Raw genomic sequence first — 16452 nt, 5'->3', positions numbered from 1 at the left:
AAATTGAACACAGTTGCTTTCAAAAGGGGAAAGTAATGCAACTCCCCAAAATGCCCTCAGATGGTTGCATAACATCATGGTTTGGTTTGTTGTTTTGCTGGAGGAAGTCCATCGTAGTTTGATTATTCAGTGGTTCTACTCCCGGAGTATTTGCAAAATCTGTCTAGTCTGTTTTTCTATAGAACCAGCCGGGGGTCTTCAGCTTATTTTAGGGGGTTTAGACCAAGGTGGGGAGGGGGATCTTGGAAATGTTCCCTGGTTTTGGACTGCAACTCCCAGTATCCCCTGGTTAGGGTTTATGGGAGTTGTAGTCCACATATGATTCCCTGTTCTAAAGGAAACGGCTGCCAAAAAAATTGCATCCTTGGAGGTTTCCAGGAGAAGCAACTCACCCCCTTTTTTGGCCTAAAAGGCTCACTTTGGGGAACCATGAATAGAATCATATTTTTTAAAAATGAATTGCATGACATTTTGTTTAACAAACCCTCTGCAATGCAAAGAAAGAGAGAAAAATGTGCAAGTTGTAAAATTGCAAGCGTTGGACCAAATAGATATCTGAGTTCCCTTTGACTGTGGATGTTGTTAACATTTTGTGACGTCAGGAACAGAATTGTATTTTTAATGAATTATAATATTTTTTCTATTTAAAAAATCCTCTGGAATAGAAAAAAAGACGGCAGAGTAATGCGCAAGTGATAGGGCTGCAAGTGCTGGGCCCGGTTTCCTCCCAGAATAGATATCTGAACCACCTTTGGCTGTGGCTATTATTATACCAGGCGCTAAATCCATCTCTGCCAGCCTTTGAAAGGTTGCTTGAGTCACATAATCCAGCACCGAAATATTATGGCTATTTTTATGCTCCTGGATGTGTAGCTCTCGCCCTTTTGGTTTCAGGGGAGGCGAAAGTCGAAAGAAGGCAGGGCAAAGGAGTGTGTTTATATTGATATACAAGTGGAAAGAGAGGCAGGGCTGCTGCGTTCCCCGTATGAGGTTCATCATTCCCATTGATGGCACATCGCTCGCAACGGAAACTGAGCATGAGCCACGCAATGAGGAATGCGAAGAATGCAGGAGGACTCTGGTGTCAAAGCACAACGCCAGGCATGTTGCTGCCATGACTCTGGAGAAGTAGGAGGTTGAGTATTGGAAGGATGTCGGAAGGTCCAATGAAACTCAGGAGGTCCACTTTGAGTATCGGAAGGAAGGCAGAAGGTCCACTAATACCCCAAAAAATCAACTTTGATTAAGTATTATAAGAGTGTCAGACAGTCCATTAATACTTAGAAGGTACACTTTGAGTATTAGAAGGAAGGCAGAAGGTCCACTAATACTCAGAAGGGCCACTTACATTATTAGAAGGGAGGCAGAAGGTCCATTTTGAGTATTAGAAGGAAAGCTGAAGATCCACTAATACCCAAAAAATCAACTTTGATTAGAGTGTCAGTCCATTAATACTCAAAAGGTACACTTTGAGTATTAGAAGGAAGGCAGAAGGTCCACTAATACTCAGAAAGTGCACTTTGATTAGTAGAAGGAAGGCAGAAGGTCCATTTTGATTATTAGAAGGAAGGCAGAATATCAACTAATAGTCAGAAGGTCAACTTCAATTATTAAAAAGAAGGCAGAAGGTCCATTTTGAGTATTAAAAGGAAGGCTGAAGGTCCACTAATACTCAGGTCAACTTTGATTATTAGAAAGAAAGGAGAAGGTCCACTAATACCCCGAAGGTCCACTTTGAGTATCAGAAGGGAGGCCGAAGGTCCCTTTGGATGGACGATGGAGGCTGCATCCCCGGGACTTTCTGCCAGCAGCCCCCGGATTCTGCCAAGGCAGAAGCGAAAGAGGGAGTTCCTCCAAGCAAAGCATCTGCAAAATCAGGGCGTTGAGGCAAGGCCAGGTCAGGAATGCTGCCGGTGGAGCTTTGCGGAGGGTGTGTCCGGTGCATAAAAACACATTGAGACAGAGGTGCCTCGTTTTTGCAGGTGGGACGGGGGTTCAGGATGGCGGAGAGCTCCAAACTCCAGCTGTTTGTCAAGGTGAGCACACCATTCGGCCGCAGAGGTTAACTGGGGTCACTACAAGTTGGGGGGATGCAGAGATGCCGCGGGGGACAAAGAACAGCCGTCGCTTCCTTGCAAAATGTTGGTACGGTGTGCGGTTTTGTGTTGTGGCCACAAGGGAGAAATGTTGCAATTGCAATCTCATGCAACAATATGTTTCTGAAATGGAGGGATTGTCGCCAGTAGCGGTCAGTAAGGTTGGGGTCAGTTGGTGCGGTCACTCCATTGACTTCCTCCTCCCATTTGACACCATACAGAACCCATAGTAATGCTTTTTTGTTACTAACGTTACTCATAAATCGTAATTATATGTAGCATAGGAAACGTGTTTTTTAAAAAATGATATATATATATATATATATATATGTCATAATTTCCATGTATTGTTGAATGTAATGGCAGTCGTTGTGACAGAAGGCACTAGCAAAATTAAAATTTAGATTTTTAAATTGCAATATCCTACAATCTCAATGCTTTTGCATTTACATAGTTTCATGTAGTTAAGGTGAAAATTTGTGTGATCCGTAAATCCATCGCAAGCGCCTAGCAAAATTAAACTTAGACTTTTAAATTGCAATATTATATGCACGGCCTAAATGTGTTTGCATTTAAATAGTTCCATTTGGTTAAAGTGAAAATTTGTGCAATCTGCACCCCATTATTGACGCCCCTAAAAAGGAATCATGACTCCCATCATCCCCCTTAGGGCCCTGGGTTTCCCATTCATTCATTTTTCTTTCTTTGCATTTCCTTCTCCCTTTTTTGCATTCGTCCCTTTTTGCATCTGGATCTGGTTTTAATTGCAGCCTTTCATCCTGAGCCTTGTTTGTTTGTTTGTTTGTTTGTTTGTTTGGGCTTTAATTTACTATGAAATGCCAGACCAATTTGATGCACTTCCTCTGCGGAGACAACAACAACAATAATTATGATGATTTCCTTTACTCTGAAAAGTGCCCTTCCTCTCGATTATAGGTTTTACAGAGCAGGATGCAAGGCCAGCCCAGCCCTGGAGCAAACCCGCTCTATAAGATAAAATAAGACATGTAATAAAATATACAATATAAAGACCATGCGCTTGGCATGCTTTGCAAACCCTCCCTTGCCCACATCGTCCGATGCGCACAGGAACAAACCTCGCCCAAACCGGTTTCCCCAAAATGCAGACAGCATTTTTTGCAAAACGCGTTTCTCTCTCATCCTGTCCATGAAATACGAAAGTGCAGAAGGGACCAAGAAAACAACATTGTGTTGTTGTTGTTGTTGTTGTTGGCCTCACATTGTTGGTGTCCAAATGGAAAAGGCGGCTGCAATGCCAAAGAATCCTGTTTCTAGGGGAGGGTTCCCAGGCCTTCCATGAATGTGAGCCTCTGCTGTTTTAACCTGTGCTGTTTATTTAATTGCTTCTGGTTTAATATATGTCTTAATCCCCGTTGTTTGTTGTAGGAAGTACACCACTGGCAGGCCTTTATTTTATTTTAATTGATTGTATAAACATACAGCACTTTATAAATAATAATAATAATAATAACAACAACAACTTGGGGGGGTTCGGAAAAGGAGGCTCTTTGGTGACCCTCGTTCTTTTCCTCCGCAGGCGAGCGACGATGGAGAGACCATCGGTCACTGTCCCTTCTGCCAGCGGCTCTTCATGATCTTGCTGCTCAAAGGAGTGCCCTTTACGCTGACCACAGTGGACACCAAGAGGTGAGAGACCCCTCTCCATGGGTCAAGGCCAAGGCCACATGCCAACCTGGGCCAGGATGACCAGGTGCCATTACCCTCAAAGGAGGAGACGCAGTGGACGTTCAAGAAAGATGTAATGGAATTATTATTATTATTATTATTATTATTATTATTATTATCTTCTTTGAGTCCCAGTTGTGGGAAAAGAGCAGGATACAAATAATAATAATAATAATAATAATAATAATAATAATAATTTAGGACTGGTGCTGAAAGCCTGTGAGCTGCACCAAAGTCCAGACGGTGGCCCAGCTTTTCAGGTCTCCCTTTATGTCTTCCCTGGAACTCGGCACCCAGAAGGTTTGATTGGGTTCTCCTGGCCTCCAAAACCAAGCTTCCTTGCTCTCCATTTCCAGGTCCTTGGACGTGCTGAAGGACTTTGCACCCGGAGCCCAGCTCCCCGTGTTGCTGTACGACGGAGAGCCCAAAACGGACACCCTCAAAATCGAAGAATTTCTGGAAGAGACCCTGGGGCCACCAAAGTAAGCCAAGTCCAGGCCAAGTTGTGTGTGTGTGTTAGAAAGTGTGTGTCTGCAATTGGGGAGGAAATGAAGTAGAGCTGGGGCTGGAACGCCATGCTTAGAATATGTCACTTTGGAAAATGCAAAGCATTTCCTAGAATCCATGAATTTGGAAGGGACCATAAGGACCAATTGCCAGTCCAACCACTTGCCATGAAAGAATACACAATTGTTGTTGCTGTGTGCCTTCAAGTCTTTTCTGACTTATGGCAACCCTAAGCAGAATGGGTTTTTCTTGAGAAGTTTCTTCAGAGTGGGTTTGAGCACTGAAATTGCCATAGAGTTGTAAAGGCTGGACCCAAAGTGGAGGTTGTGCATGATGAGACAAAATGTCCGCCCGCGCCTGCAAGGAGGTTGAGGACCACCTTCTGCCCCGATCCCCAGCATATTGCAATCTCTCTGGGTCTCCCCCATCTTCTCTCCCCTTCCAGTTTCCCCAGCCTGGTTCCCAGGTACAAAGAGTCCTCCATCGCCGGCAATGACGTCTTCCACCGCTTCTCAGCCTACATCAAGAACCCGATACCTGCACAGGACGAAGGTGAGGGCGGCAGGGTCCCAGGTTGGGGAATCATGTCTTTATAAGTCCTTTATGCCTTTCTCCCAGGCTGGGACCTGTTCAGTCTTGGACAATTTTCTAAGATCTCCAAAGATCTAAGGTGGCTTTCTGGTCACTCTTGGGTGTCAAGCCAGAATAGAGTGGACAACTAGGTGGGGATTTGGGTCCAACGTTGTTTTGGCCTTGGAATGGACTTGCATCTTTCTTTCCCAGTCTTGCAGAAGAACCTCCTGAAGGCCCTCCTGAAGCTGGACAACTACCTGAACAACCCCCTGGACTACGAATTGGTCCGGGACCCCAGCCTCATCGTCTCCCGGCGGCGGTTCCTGGATGGAGACCAGATGACCCTGGCTGACTGCGGCCTCCTGCCCAAACTCAACATCGTCCACGTAAGACTTTCAGCCTTGACCAGGGCCCATGGGCTGACCATCCTGGGGCAAATGTGGAGATGATGATGATGATGATGATGATGATGATGATGATGATGATGATGATTACAATTGGCTCTCCACATTTATGACTTTGACTTTTGTGGATTTGATTATTTGTTGTTTTGACCAATATGTTCTCTCTAGGAATCTCTAAGTCCTCCAGCGCAATTCTGCCAGAAATTGACCATAGAGTTGTGCTGGGGAACTGAGACGTTCCTAGAGGAAACACTTCTCTAGGCATCTCTAGGTCCTCCAGCATGATCCTATGGTCAACTTCTGGCAGATGTTGACTACAGAGTTGCACTTGAGGACCTGGAGATTCCTAGAGAGGTCCTCTCTTAGGTAAAAATAATAGTGTTCTTTTTTTTAATTTGGGGTTTTTCCACCTTCTCCGTTGACTTTGGCTCTCCTCCTTCAGGTCGTGTGCCAACATTACCGCCAATCTGGCATCCCCAAGGAGCTGCGCGGTGTTTGGCGTTACCTGGACAGTGCGGCCGAGGTGAAGGAGTTCAAGTACACCTGTCCCAATGCTGAGGAGATCATCCAGGCCTACCGCGGGGTGGTCCGGCCACTGGAGTAGCCATGGCCATTGGCCAACAGAAGCGGTCAAGCTGCCCGTCACTTTGGATTGCTTCTGGCCACCTTCCTCAGAGCCACTGAACCACAGACAGAGACTGACCCAAGTGGACACTGATGGAGGGCACCCGGCTTCGGTCTCATGCCCCTCTTTCCAATGGCACCATTTCCCCATTTCCATCATGGCTGCACCACGCTTATGGTCACACAATGGAGGAAAATGGTTGGGGAACTACACATCACCCTTCTAGCAGATGATGCCACCTTCTTTAGAATAAATAAAGGAGTTGTTCCTATATCTCCCAGGGAACACTTTTAGCATCTTTGCAGATTTCCCTGGGCTCTTTCCAGCATTTTTGTTGGGTGCCTTCAAGTCGCTTCTGACTTACGGAGACCCTAAGGAGAAACTATAGTGGGTTTTCTATAACAGGATTTGACATTGCCATCCTCTGAGGCTGAGAGAGTGTGGCTTGTTGCCCATGGTCTTCCATTGCGTTGACATGGCCAAGCCGTGATTTGAACCCTGGTCTCCAGAGTCATAGTCGAAAGCTCAAAACACAACACCATTTGTTGATTTCTTTCTTCCAGCCATTAGAGGGCAGTAGCGCATCTGGTTAAGAAGCAGACTTGAGATAAGAAAGTATTGATAAGATTAGCTTTATTGCTTCAGACATCGTTCATTTTTAAAAGGGAAGGAGGCCGTCTTGTGACGTTCCTTCTGAGATCCACTTTGACTGTAAAATAAGCAACAGGCCACACATGTCTTCTGCTGTGTGCAATCGTGTCTAAAAAATTCATTTATGCAATAAATATTTTAAAAGCAGCTCATTAAAATTAACCCAGGAAGGGGCTCTTTGGGAATTCAGATGTGGAAATCAATCTGGGGCACAGTCAAGGGTCTTCAAAATCCACTCCTTTTGGCTTCTTCTTGCTAGAGTGAAACACAGAGAGAGAAAGGGTTGCAAACACAATACAGTGGCATTGCGCTAAGGGCACAACTATGCAGTGGCATTGCGCTAAGGACACCAGAAGATAGTGGCATTGCGCTATGAGCACCAAAATGTGATGGCAGTGTGCTAAGGGCACCACAACATGACAGCATTGTGATAAGGGCACACCAACACAGTGGCAGTGTGCTATGAACACCACAATGTAGTGGCATTGCACTAAGGGCACACCAACACAGTGGCATTTACCTTTTGAACCCAGGGTTGATGAGCGATTCTCCCGGGAGCCGTTTCTTTGTGGACGCTTGCCCAGCTCCGGTCTTGCACTTTGCGGGGCTTATATCTGGTTGCAATGGGAAAAACCCAGAAGAAGGAAGGTGACTACTATTTTGGGCAAGAAGTCCCACTCTCTCAGCCTCAGAGGAAGGCAATAGCCATGCTCCTCCTCTGAAGAAACCTTGCCAGGAAACGCCAAGAGAGTCAGAAACATCTTGGAGGCACACAACAACAACAACAACATTTCTTTAAGAACAGCACTTTCTTGACTAAATGCAGAGAGGAGTCGCCAGGTTATTTCACTTTAGAAATTGCACATTGCTGCAAACCAGGGAAACCTCCCTTTTGAGTGCGTCACAAACACACACAAATGTAGTTCGGAGCAGGTGCCAAAACCTACCTGGAGCAAAGATACTTTGGCCTCTTAAGGTGGCCTTTTCTGGGCTGCTGACCGGTGATGGAGCTGCGGAAGCCGATCTTTCTGCAAGGAAGAGAAAAGCGGTCAGAAATATTGGTTTCTTTGGTCTATTTCTTGCCTTTGTCCCAAAACTGGGACACAATGCAACTCACAAGGAAACTGGCCAAAACCAAGACACAGCCCAAAGTGCAAACCATCACAATGAATAAAAAACACAGCTGAGGTTCTCCATTATAGTCAGTGTTTTGTTGCTTCACAAATTTCTTTTAAGCCCATGCTAAAGAAAGGTCTATAGATTAAAACTGCAATGTATCAGTGAAAGGAAAATGAACTCTCTCTTCTCTGCCTCTTCAAAGCTGAAATAATGTCTTTTATCCTGAATGCAATCTATCTGGAAATTTGCAACTTGGAGAACTTTAAATAGTGTATTTGTTTGGAAATTTGCATCCTGGAAAACTTTAATATCTTTTATCCTAAATGCAATCTGTTTGGAAATTTGCATCCTGGAGAAGTGACATTCCCCCCAAAGGACTAACAAATGCATTTAGGACTGAATCCTGGAGGATATTGGATCGCTCCTTTAAAGTTTGGACTAAACTGACATGAAGCCATTGGTGGCAATCCCAGGTTCCCAAAACATTCCCAGATCTCCAAAATGCTAAGAGGGCTGGTAATCTGTTCTGTATCAATCAATTTTGCCAGGCTCCCTGACGATGTTCCCGTTGTGACTCTGCACAAAGCGGACCTTGCAAGCGTTCCTCCAAGGCGTGAACCCGCGCCACCAAGCCGAACATCAGCTCCTGGAGTGGCTTCCTGGCTTCAGAGAGGGGCACTTTGGAGAGGTCAAAGGCCAAGCGTTGGCCGCCATCTTGGAAGCGCAGGGTGGCCACGGAGTCGCGGAGGGTCAGGGTGGGGGTCTGGCGCACCAAGACCTCTCTGTGAAAAGAAAGGATGGTAAGATGGCGGAAGGAAAAAGGCCAACATGGCGCAACGCTCAGGAAAAGCCCACAGCTAGAAAGAGACTTCAAGATGGAGTAGGATCAGGGGTCACCAATTATTAAGATCAATTCATTTCGAAGTCCCCTCCCCATGGGGCCAAGGTCCAGTCCAAGTTAAAACACCTCCATTTCCCTCTGCAATCCTTCCCAAAATGGCAGCAGGTGATGTCATGTAACTCCTGGCTGCCATTTTGAGAGGGACTGTAGAGGAAAGCAGGTGTAATGGGTTTTGGAGGTACTTTTGGGGATGAAGTGGGAAGTATTTTCATGTGTTTTAATGCAATTTGGGGGTGGATTTCCCAATGATTTGGGGGCAAAAATTGGCTTAAAGTCATGCTTTTGTTGGGTTTTTTAAATAGGTGAGTTGAAGGACTTTGGGGGGTCTTCAGAAAATACAAATATAGGGTCCATCCCTGTCCTACAGAGGACAATATCCCCATCTTTTGTGATCACCTAACATTTTTTAGGGTTGCAAAAAACCTTTTTTGTTACCCAACCAAGAAATAAAACAAAGGATTTTGGGACCTGAAATACAAAAAGGCAAAGTTTCCAGGCTCTACTAATTTAATATCCTGGATTTTAATCCGAATTAAGGTCTTCTAAAAAGGGAAAGTAGTAAGACTTGGAGAGCATCACCTGAGTTTGGAAACGCTCTCCTTGGAGGGACCCAGACCGTTCTCAGGAGACTGCAAGAAGAAAAGGGCAAGAAATAAAACAATTGGCATGATTATTTATTATTTATTAATTATGATTATGGACAGAATGAAAAGCTGAACCAGGCTGACTTTTGTCCAGAGATTGGTTTCAAATCTCCATTTATTACCATTGGAAAACTGTATGTGGATGGAGCCTAAAGTTGCAGGAATAGTCTACCTTTTATGAAAGAGGCAATTTTTTAAACTTGAAACGGAGAATAGTGTCCTGAATGTGAAAAAGGAAATTCAGTTATATATCAGTCCATTTTGTAGCTCACTACTTAAGATCCTTGCTTTGGAAATTTAAAAGCGCTTGTACTTACATTGCCGCCCGGTTTGTCCGCTGCGATCTCACAACTCCACAAGTCGCAAGCGTCGGTGAGACTGCGGGGAAAGGAGGCCAGAGAGTGTGAACATCAAGGGGAAATTGCGCAGTTACATGAAACGATGTCACATGACGGCGCACAAAACTCGCTGTTAAAATGGTCGCAAAGAAGCACCAATTCGCATCTTTTTACTTTTGGGATTTCAGCGACAATGCTTTGTTTGCACAATTGTGTGTGATAATCATTCGCACAATCACTCGCCATTTTCGCTTTGTTTGCAGGATGCTTTAAATGTTCTTTAATCTCCAATGCTGAAATTAGATAGATAGATAGATAGATAGATAGATAGATAGATAGATAATAACAAATTCAGATTTTGGTCAAATTACTTTGTTGGACGACTGCCGGAGGATTCTGGGACATGACTTCCATCAGCAGATTTATTAATTGTTGAATTATTGACTGAATTGTTGGAACTGATCCCCGAATGGAGAGCCAACCCTCCTGCAAAGAAAGCCCTGTGAAGATACACTTAGTAACGTTAAAGTAATTGGATGCCATTAATGGGAAAGGCTTCTGTTTGACTCTATGTTGCCAATAGGGCTCTTTTTGGATACAATTCTGGATGCAAAACACTTTCGCTTTGGAATGACGCTAAACATTGTAACAGAGGAGCCTGAAAAAAAGGGATCAGCTGCATATAGCAAAGGATCAACAAGGAAGCAAACATTTGCACAAACAAATAAATGTCCAGGCATGCATTAAAAATTAACAAGAGGGGGGACTTACTGCTCCTTGAATCCCCCTCTTTGCAAATGTCTCTGGCAGCTTTTGCAAATCCCCTGAGGCTTACTTGGCCTTGTCTACACTGCAGGGATCACTCAGTTTGAGGCCGCTTTAAGTGCTGTGGCTCCATCCAAGGGAACCCTGGGATTTGTAGTTTTGCAAAGCCTCCTCTGCCAAAGAGTGCTGCAAAACAAAGCAAAAGCATTGCAAAGCCCCAGGGTTTCCTGTAGGAAAGGGTCAGAAGCTGCGGTTAAAGCGGTGTCAAAGTGGATTAGCTCCGCAGTGTGGATGTTATTTATGGGGGTTCTTTTTCGGCACTCACTGGATCCTCGGAGGGGACTCCTGGGAAAGGTAGAGGAGGCAGCGCCCATCATCCCCCGCTTCGCCCTCAATCACTCGGAGGGGGCCCCAGAGAGCCATAGCAGATGCGTGTCAGCACGTCTCGTGGGAATGCCTGCCCGCTTCTGCCTCTCTCTTTGCAAGAAGGGCTTTGCAGCCAGTGGGAAAGAAGCCTCCAAAGGCAGCAATAAACACCTGGCCAGTGTTGCCAAGGAAAGGAAAGTTGCCCTTGTGGACTACAACTCCCAGCAGGCACCTTCTCCAGCTCCAGCAGCTGTCACTGAGGGATGCTGGGAGTCGCGGTCCACCTGGCATAGGCCTACAGGTCCCAGCATGCCCTGCTCTTCCTCTGCCAGGTCAGGGAGGGGTTTGGGGAGATGATGACGTCAGAAAGAGCAGCTCTTAGTGATGACGACAGTTATGCAGAACATTCAAATGCAATGCAATGTGAGGCATTTGGACTGCAACTCCCATTGGGCATGAGTGGGGGATTCTGGGAGCTGAAGTCTTCATTTGCAAAAGAACAGTAACTCAGGAGGGCAGCAGAAGAGGAGGAGGATGGTGAACGTGGGCATCTCTCGCGTGGAAGAAGGAGTGGCAGCCAGGCACCCGGTGGGTCCCTCTCTCGCTTTCTCTCTCGCCCCCGAAAGGAGGAGGACAGTTCTGGGTTCAAGGAGAAGAAAGGGCTCCAGAAGGAAAGAAGGAAGGAAGGAAGGAAGAGAGGGAGGGAAAGAAAGAAAAAGAAGGAAGGGAGGGAGGGAGGGAGGAAAAAAGAAAGGAAGAGGGAGGGAGGGAGGGAGGGAGTGCCCCAAAGTGAGAACCTCCAGGTGGCAATGCATACAACCATAAGGGAAATATTCAAACTAGATGCCGCCTTGGCACCAGACTTATTTATTTTGGGACTGGTCAATGATACAGAAATGGAGAGACAATATGGCAGAACTGTCTTCTTTAAGAGAAGGTGGGTCACTCACTGGGTCCCCGATGGGGAGATTTCGGACCCTGAGGATGGTGATGATGATGATGATGATGATGATGATGATGATGATGATGGTCCCTTTGGTTTTCAGGGTCTCCAGGAGTACACCGCCTGCCAGTCCTATGCCTTCATGAAGGGCATGGGGGCCTTTGTCACAGGTGAGGCCCAGGGCATGCGGATATTGGGGCCTGGCACCTCTGCCGGATGGGGAAGGAAAGGTGGCTGAAGCCTCTCCAGACTGGCATTCGGGGTCCTTTGGGGTTTCAGTGGACTCTGGCCGGAGAGACCAGGTGTCCATGGGTTACGCTTCCCAGGTGCCCCTTCTTCTAAGGAATGGCCATTATTTGAAAGGCCAAAGAGCTTGACCCTTAGAGGATGGGCAGCTGCCCCTTAATAGAGGGATGGGAAGCCTGTCCTTTATAGAACTCTCCCTTATTATTACTAATATCCTTATTTTATTGTATTTTTTGCAGGATGGAAGGTTTGTCCCTTTGGGGACAGTCAGGGGCCCCTTATTTGAAGGAAGGCCCCATATTGGTGGCCAGGAAGTCTGTCCCTTAAAGGATTGTCAGATGCCCCTTATTAATAATAATGTCCCTTATTCTAGGGATGGAAAGCTGCATTATACTTTTGGGTCCAGAAATTTAAGACTTGCAGACATCTTCCATTTCCTTGCAAGCGTCGGATGCTATCCTGCATCAAATTTGCACTGTATAAACTTTTTGTGTAGATTGGCAGCATCGCACAACTGAACCAAAGTGCCACGTGTGCAACTGACTCACAATGCACCAGGGCACAACTGTGTGCAAGGGCACCAACTCCATGAGTAAAATGTCCAACCTTTTCCATAGGATCCCAACCACAGCTGTGTATCTTGTCCACCTTTTGCAACCAGCTACACAAACATACCCACAATCCTATTCCATATTTCCCCTTTGGCTACATCCAGCTGCTCCTTCCTTATCCTGGGGATGATGGGTGCATCACTCCAAGTTGTGATATTGCTGCTAATATTTGTGTTGTTGTGCTATTGCTGTTATTAACTTGGCTCTCCCTTGTTCCCAAAAGGCTCCGGAGTGGCCTTCATTCTGCAGAAACTCAACCGGAAAATGCCTTATCCGCTCCATTGGAACATCTTGGTCTCATTCGGTGAGTATTTCGAGGGACTCTTCCTTTAAAATATTTGGGTTTTGAGCCTTGATCTCATCTGGGCCCCGATTTGGAGGCAGGAGACTTTATTAGAAGGATCATGGGACCTAGAGTCCAAAGAATTACCTTTTGTTCCCTTGGTTCTGAGGTCAGCAACCACAGTATCCCCATTTGAAGATGAAATGAATATTTAATATTGTTGCAGTGTTTAATTTTGCACTTGAAACTCCTTTGCTGAAAATCTGACTTGGGAATCAGCCAAAGCTTGGAAAAAGTTACTTTTTTGGAACTATAACTCCCCAAATCCACACTGGCGGGGAGGATTTTGGGACCAATAGTCCCTCCCTTCTCCCTTGCTTTGCAACCAGTCATTTTGGAGTTGCATGGAACTGTGGTTAAAAAGCCAGCATTATGTAGCGGTTGGAGTGCTGGATTACAGCTCTGGAGTCCAGGGTTTGAATCCCCCTTGCAGGAGTCACACACTCTCAGATTCCCCCCAAAATCCTAAAATCAGTTTGCATTGGGGTCACCAGAAATGACTTGAAGGCACACGACCACAAAAGCGTGATTTAAAACCTTTCGGTTCCTTGTGCGAATCAACACTCTGTTTGCAGTCCTAGGTTCAGTCGCCAGTTACGCAGTGACCCAACGGGAGACCCAGAAATGTTCGGACTTGTGGATCTTCCTGGAAACGGATTACCAGAGACCCCCAAATGCATCCAAAGGTGAGCAAAGCCCCTGCGTGGGTGTGTTGGGTTTGGAGAGAGGGTCTCTGGTTGTCCCTTCTCGCAATGATTCCCAAACTTTGGTCCTCCAAGTGTTTTGGACTTCAGTTCCCAGAATCCCCAGCCAGCTTGACCAACAGTCAGGAATTCTGGGAACTAAAATCCCAAACATCTGGAAGACCAAAGTTTGGGAATCATTGCAAGAAGAGACAAGCAGAGACCCTCTCTCCAAACAACACTTACGGACTTTCCAACTCAGTGATTCCCAAACTTTGGTTCTCCAGATGCTTTGGACTTCAGCTCCCAGGATTCCTGACTGTTGGTCAAGCTGTCTGGGGATTCTGGGATCTGAAGTCCAAACCATCTGGAGGACCAAAGTTTGGGAATCATTATTTTCACGTAACCCTGTGTGACTTTAGGTTTGCAATGATAAAGAAGGAGATTAATCTAATTATTGCCCGGTGAGATTGCAAGAAAGGATTGCAATGCTTCTTTCTCCTTCTCTCTTCCTTTTGCAGAGGGAGCGCTGCCGAGTTCAAATCCCAAAGACACAGCAGAAGCCGCGGTGAAAAAGAACCGATATGGGGATGTTGTGGAATAAATTGGAAAGATGCTCTGGACGAAATGCAAAATGGCATCAAATCCAGCAAACGCAGGACTAGTCCGATTCCCTTTGCCTTGCAGAAATATACGCAGCCAAAGACTGTGTTAATAACTTTTTAAAATATCAACAGTTTGGTAAACTATATATATATATATATATATGTTTTGGTTGGGTTTTGTTTTCTGATCCCTTGATTGTAAAATTATACATTAATATATACATAGAGATATATAGAGATATATTTTCTGGCCATCTGCATCCAGAGGCGAAAGGGTTGCAAATCTCATCTCTGATTCTTCTTTGGCCGCGGCCGAGAAAGCGGACATTGCTCTGCAAGAAGGAAAACAGACAGAAAGGATCAACCTGCAAAAGCAAAGAAGGAAAGAAGTGGAATAAACCCAAAGGGAAACAAATACAAGGGAGGGGTTTCTCTTACCATCTTGACTTTGGTACTTGATATCCGTTTTGGAGAATCCCAGCGATCTGACGTAATCCTCAAACATTTTCTTCAGGCTCTCCGGCGCGTCCGATCCCCTGACTCCAAAGAATAATAAAAGAGACCAATAAAGCAATTGGTTTGCAGTGCAAATATTAAAAAGCTAATTTCAGACAGTGCTCTTTGGCACAACGTATTTGCACTTGGGATGCCAAGGCCTGAATGATGAATTTTGGTAGCAATAATTTGCACTTTGGACCACGATGCTTTGCAAAATTCTCCAAATTACACATCATTAGGGATGCAATCTTCACACATTTTGTCATTCCATGCAAGGAGAAATAAATTCAACCATTTGGAGCCTGGCCCTTGTGCCTTGCGCAGGTTGTTTAGAAGGCAATTGGTAACTTGTTCTGTGCAAAATATGCATGGGATTCTCTGCACGTGGATGGGATGCGTGCATGGGGCTTTCTGCACAGTTTTTCTGAATTATTCTCTGTGGTTAGTAGGAAAATGTTATTATCTCTGCAGTCAATGTCGTTTTTTGCATTGAAATGTTATTTTTGGTACACAAACGTTTTCCGTGCGAAATCTCAACATGTGTCTTTTGCGCAGAACAAGCCCCTTATTGCAAAGTTGCATTTTTTGAACTTAAACCCTAGAGTCCCCCTAAACCAACTTGCTGAGCATTTTGGAAGCTGTGGTCCAAAAAGGGTCACTTTTCCAAAGCACTTTAAGATTCAGCTCTTCATAGTTTCCTGACACTCAAGAAGCCCTCTTTTTGGACCATTTTGGGGGGTGATATTTTGGAATATCCTTATAGCCTACCAAAGAGAGACAGGGCAGAGTTGCCTGCGGTTTCGGTGTGAAGGACCAGGTGGCCGTTGTAATCCGTGTCCACAACGTGGATCGTGCTCAGGTCCCCGTTTGCATCTGCAACCAAAGGAAGAAAGGATTTATCAGGCGGAATAAAATTTCTAAGGCATTACCATTATAGAAAGCCTCTAAATAAGGTAATAAGCACCTTACGGAGATGCCAGGATGCCCAGTAAGGAAAGGTATACATGGAAGGATCCATGAGGTCCCTTCCATCTCCAAAATGTGTGCAATGCATTTCTAACATTTGTGAGAGTTTGGATTAGGTGACCTTTGGGGTCCCTTTCATCTCCAAAGTGTATGTAGTGCATTTCCAGTATTTGTAGGGGATTTGGGGTAGGTGACCCTATGGAAGAAGCAGGCGCTACTCACGATAAACATTGAATACTCCGGGTTGGCCGGCGTTTCTATACCGGAAATCAATAAACCGGCAGGCGAGTCTCCTGCAAGCGAGAAACAGAGATGCAGAACTTTTCATTAAACATCTGGCTCCAAAGTAAGGGGTTTGCTTTCTCTTTCCCAACCCAAACTTGGGTTTTCTCCCCATAATTGTTTTGTTTTGAGACCATAGAATCTCCTGCAAATTAAACCCAAATCTGTAAAGAGTTTTCTGGGGCTTTGGGGACACTAAGCCCACAATGACTTACATACACACCTAAGTTCAGTTTTTGGACATTTTTGTCTGATGCACAACACTCCTATTCGGCCCAAGGTTGCAAAAACAGAGTTGTCTCCATGCAGTTCTTTTGTGCATTGTATTGTGCATTGAGTTGTGCATTCAGTGGCATGTTGACTTGTGTGCAGTGTTGGACTTTGGCACAAAGGTTGCGTAGCAGAGTCAACGCTTAACTCTGTCTGCAGGAATCTATGCAACTCATTCCTTCCATTTATTCCAATTTGGCAAAAACATTCCCAATCAATCCTCTGCCTTCCCACTTTCCCAGCTGCTTTTAAAACGTCCCGGTTTCTCCGTCTCCCTCCCACTTTCCTCCTTCCTTGAATGCATGCAAA

The 16452-nt window shown here is 45.4% G+C and overlaps 3 protein-coding genes across 5 annotated transcripts; 2 read left to right on the top strand and 1 right to left on the bottom strand.

Annotated features, from left to right (window-relative positions):
• The first annotated feature begins 19 nt into the window (after nt 1-19).
• On the top strand, nt 20-6710 carry CLIC3 (CLIC family member 3). Of its 3 annotated transcripts, none has more exons than XM_089534639.1 (7): nt 20-1101; nt 1983-2036; nt 3655-3764; nt 4160-4285; nt 4756-4862; nt 5094-5269; nt 5730-6710. In XM_089534639.1, the coding sequence occupies exons 1-7, from the start codon at nt 1057-1059 to the stop codon at nt 5889-5891; spliced, it is 780 nt and encodes a 259-aa protein (XP_089390765.1). In that variant the 5' UTR covers nt 20-1056; the 3' UTR covers nt 5892-6710. The 3 variants fall into 3 exon arrangements, with proteins under 3 accessions (XP_089390765.1, XP_089390764.1, XP_089390766.1); XM_089534638.1 differs by having other exon boundaries at nt 20-1887; XM_089534640.1 differs by lacking the exon at nt 20-1101 and adding an exon at nt 1806-1897.
• On the bottom strand, nt 6535-10960 carry PAXX (PAXX non-homologous end joining factor). Its single transcript, XM_089534641.1, has 7 exons — nt 10656-10960; nt 9545-9605; nt 9163-9212; nt 8274-8464; nt 7511-7591; nt 7084-7177; nt 6535-6818 (listed from the first exon to the last, which is right to left on the bottom strand). The coding sequence occupies exons 1-7, from the start codon at nt 10751-10753 to the stop codon at nt 6779-6781; spliced, it is 615 nt and encodes a 204-aa protein (XP_089390767.1). The 5' UTR covers nt 10754-10960; the 3' UTR covers nt 6535-6778.
• An 85-nt stretch (nt 10961-11045) lies between these two features.
• On the top strand, nt 11046-15897 carry LOC149307918 (transmembrane protein 141-like). The gene is made up of 5 exons (XM_089536967.1): nt 11046-11284; nt 11743-11809; nt 12720-12800; nt 13415-13525; nt 14044-15897. Exons 1-5 carry the CDS (start codon nt 11231-11233, stop codon nt 14124-14126), a joined length of 396 nt encoding a protein of 131 aa, XP_089393093.1. The 5' UTR covers nt 11046-11230; the 3' UTR covers nt 14127-15897.
• The last annotated feature ends 555 nt before the right edge of the window (nt 15898-16452 follow it).

This window comes from Sceloporus occidentalis, unplaced genomic scaffold (genome assembly GCF_023333645.1).
Source record: "Sceloporus occidentalis isolate IW3139 unplaced genomic scaffold, rSceOcc1.0.p SCAF_8, whole genome shotgun sequence".
Taxonomy (NCBI): domain Eukaryota; kingdom Metazoa; phylum Chordata; class Lepidosauria; order Squamata; family Phrynosomatidae; genus Sceloporus; species Sceloporus occidentalis.
Note: the sequence above shows the minus strand (reverse complement) of the source record. Positions and strands in the feature narration are given on the sequence as shown.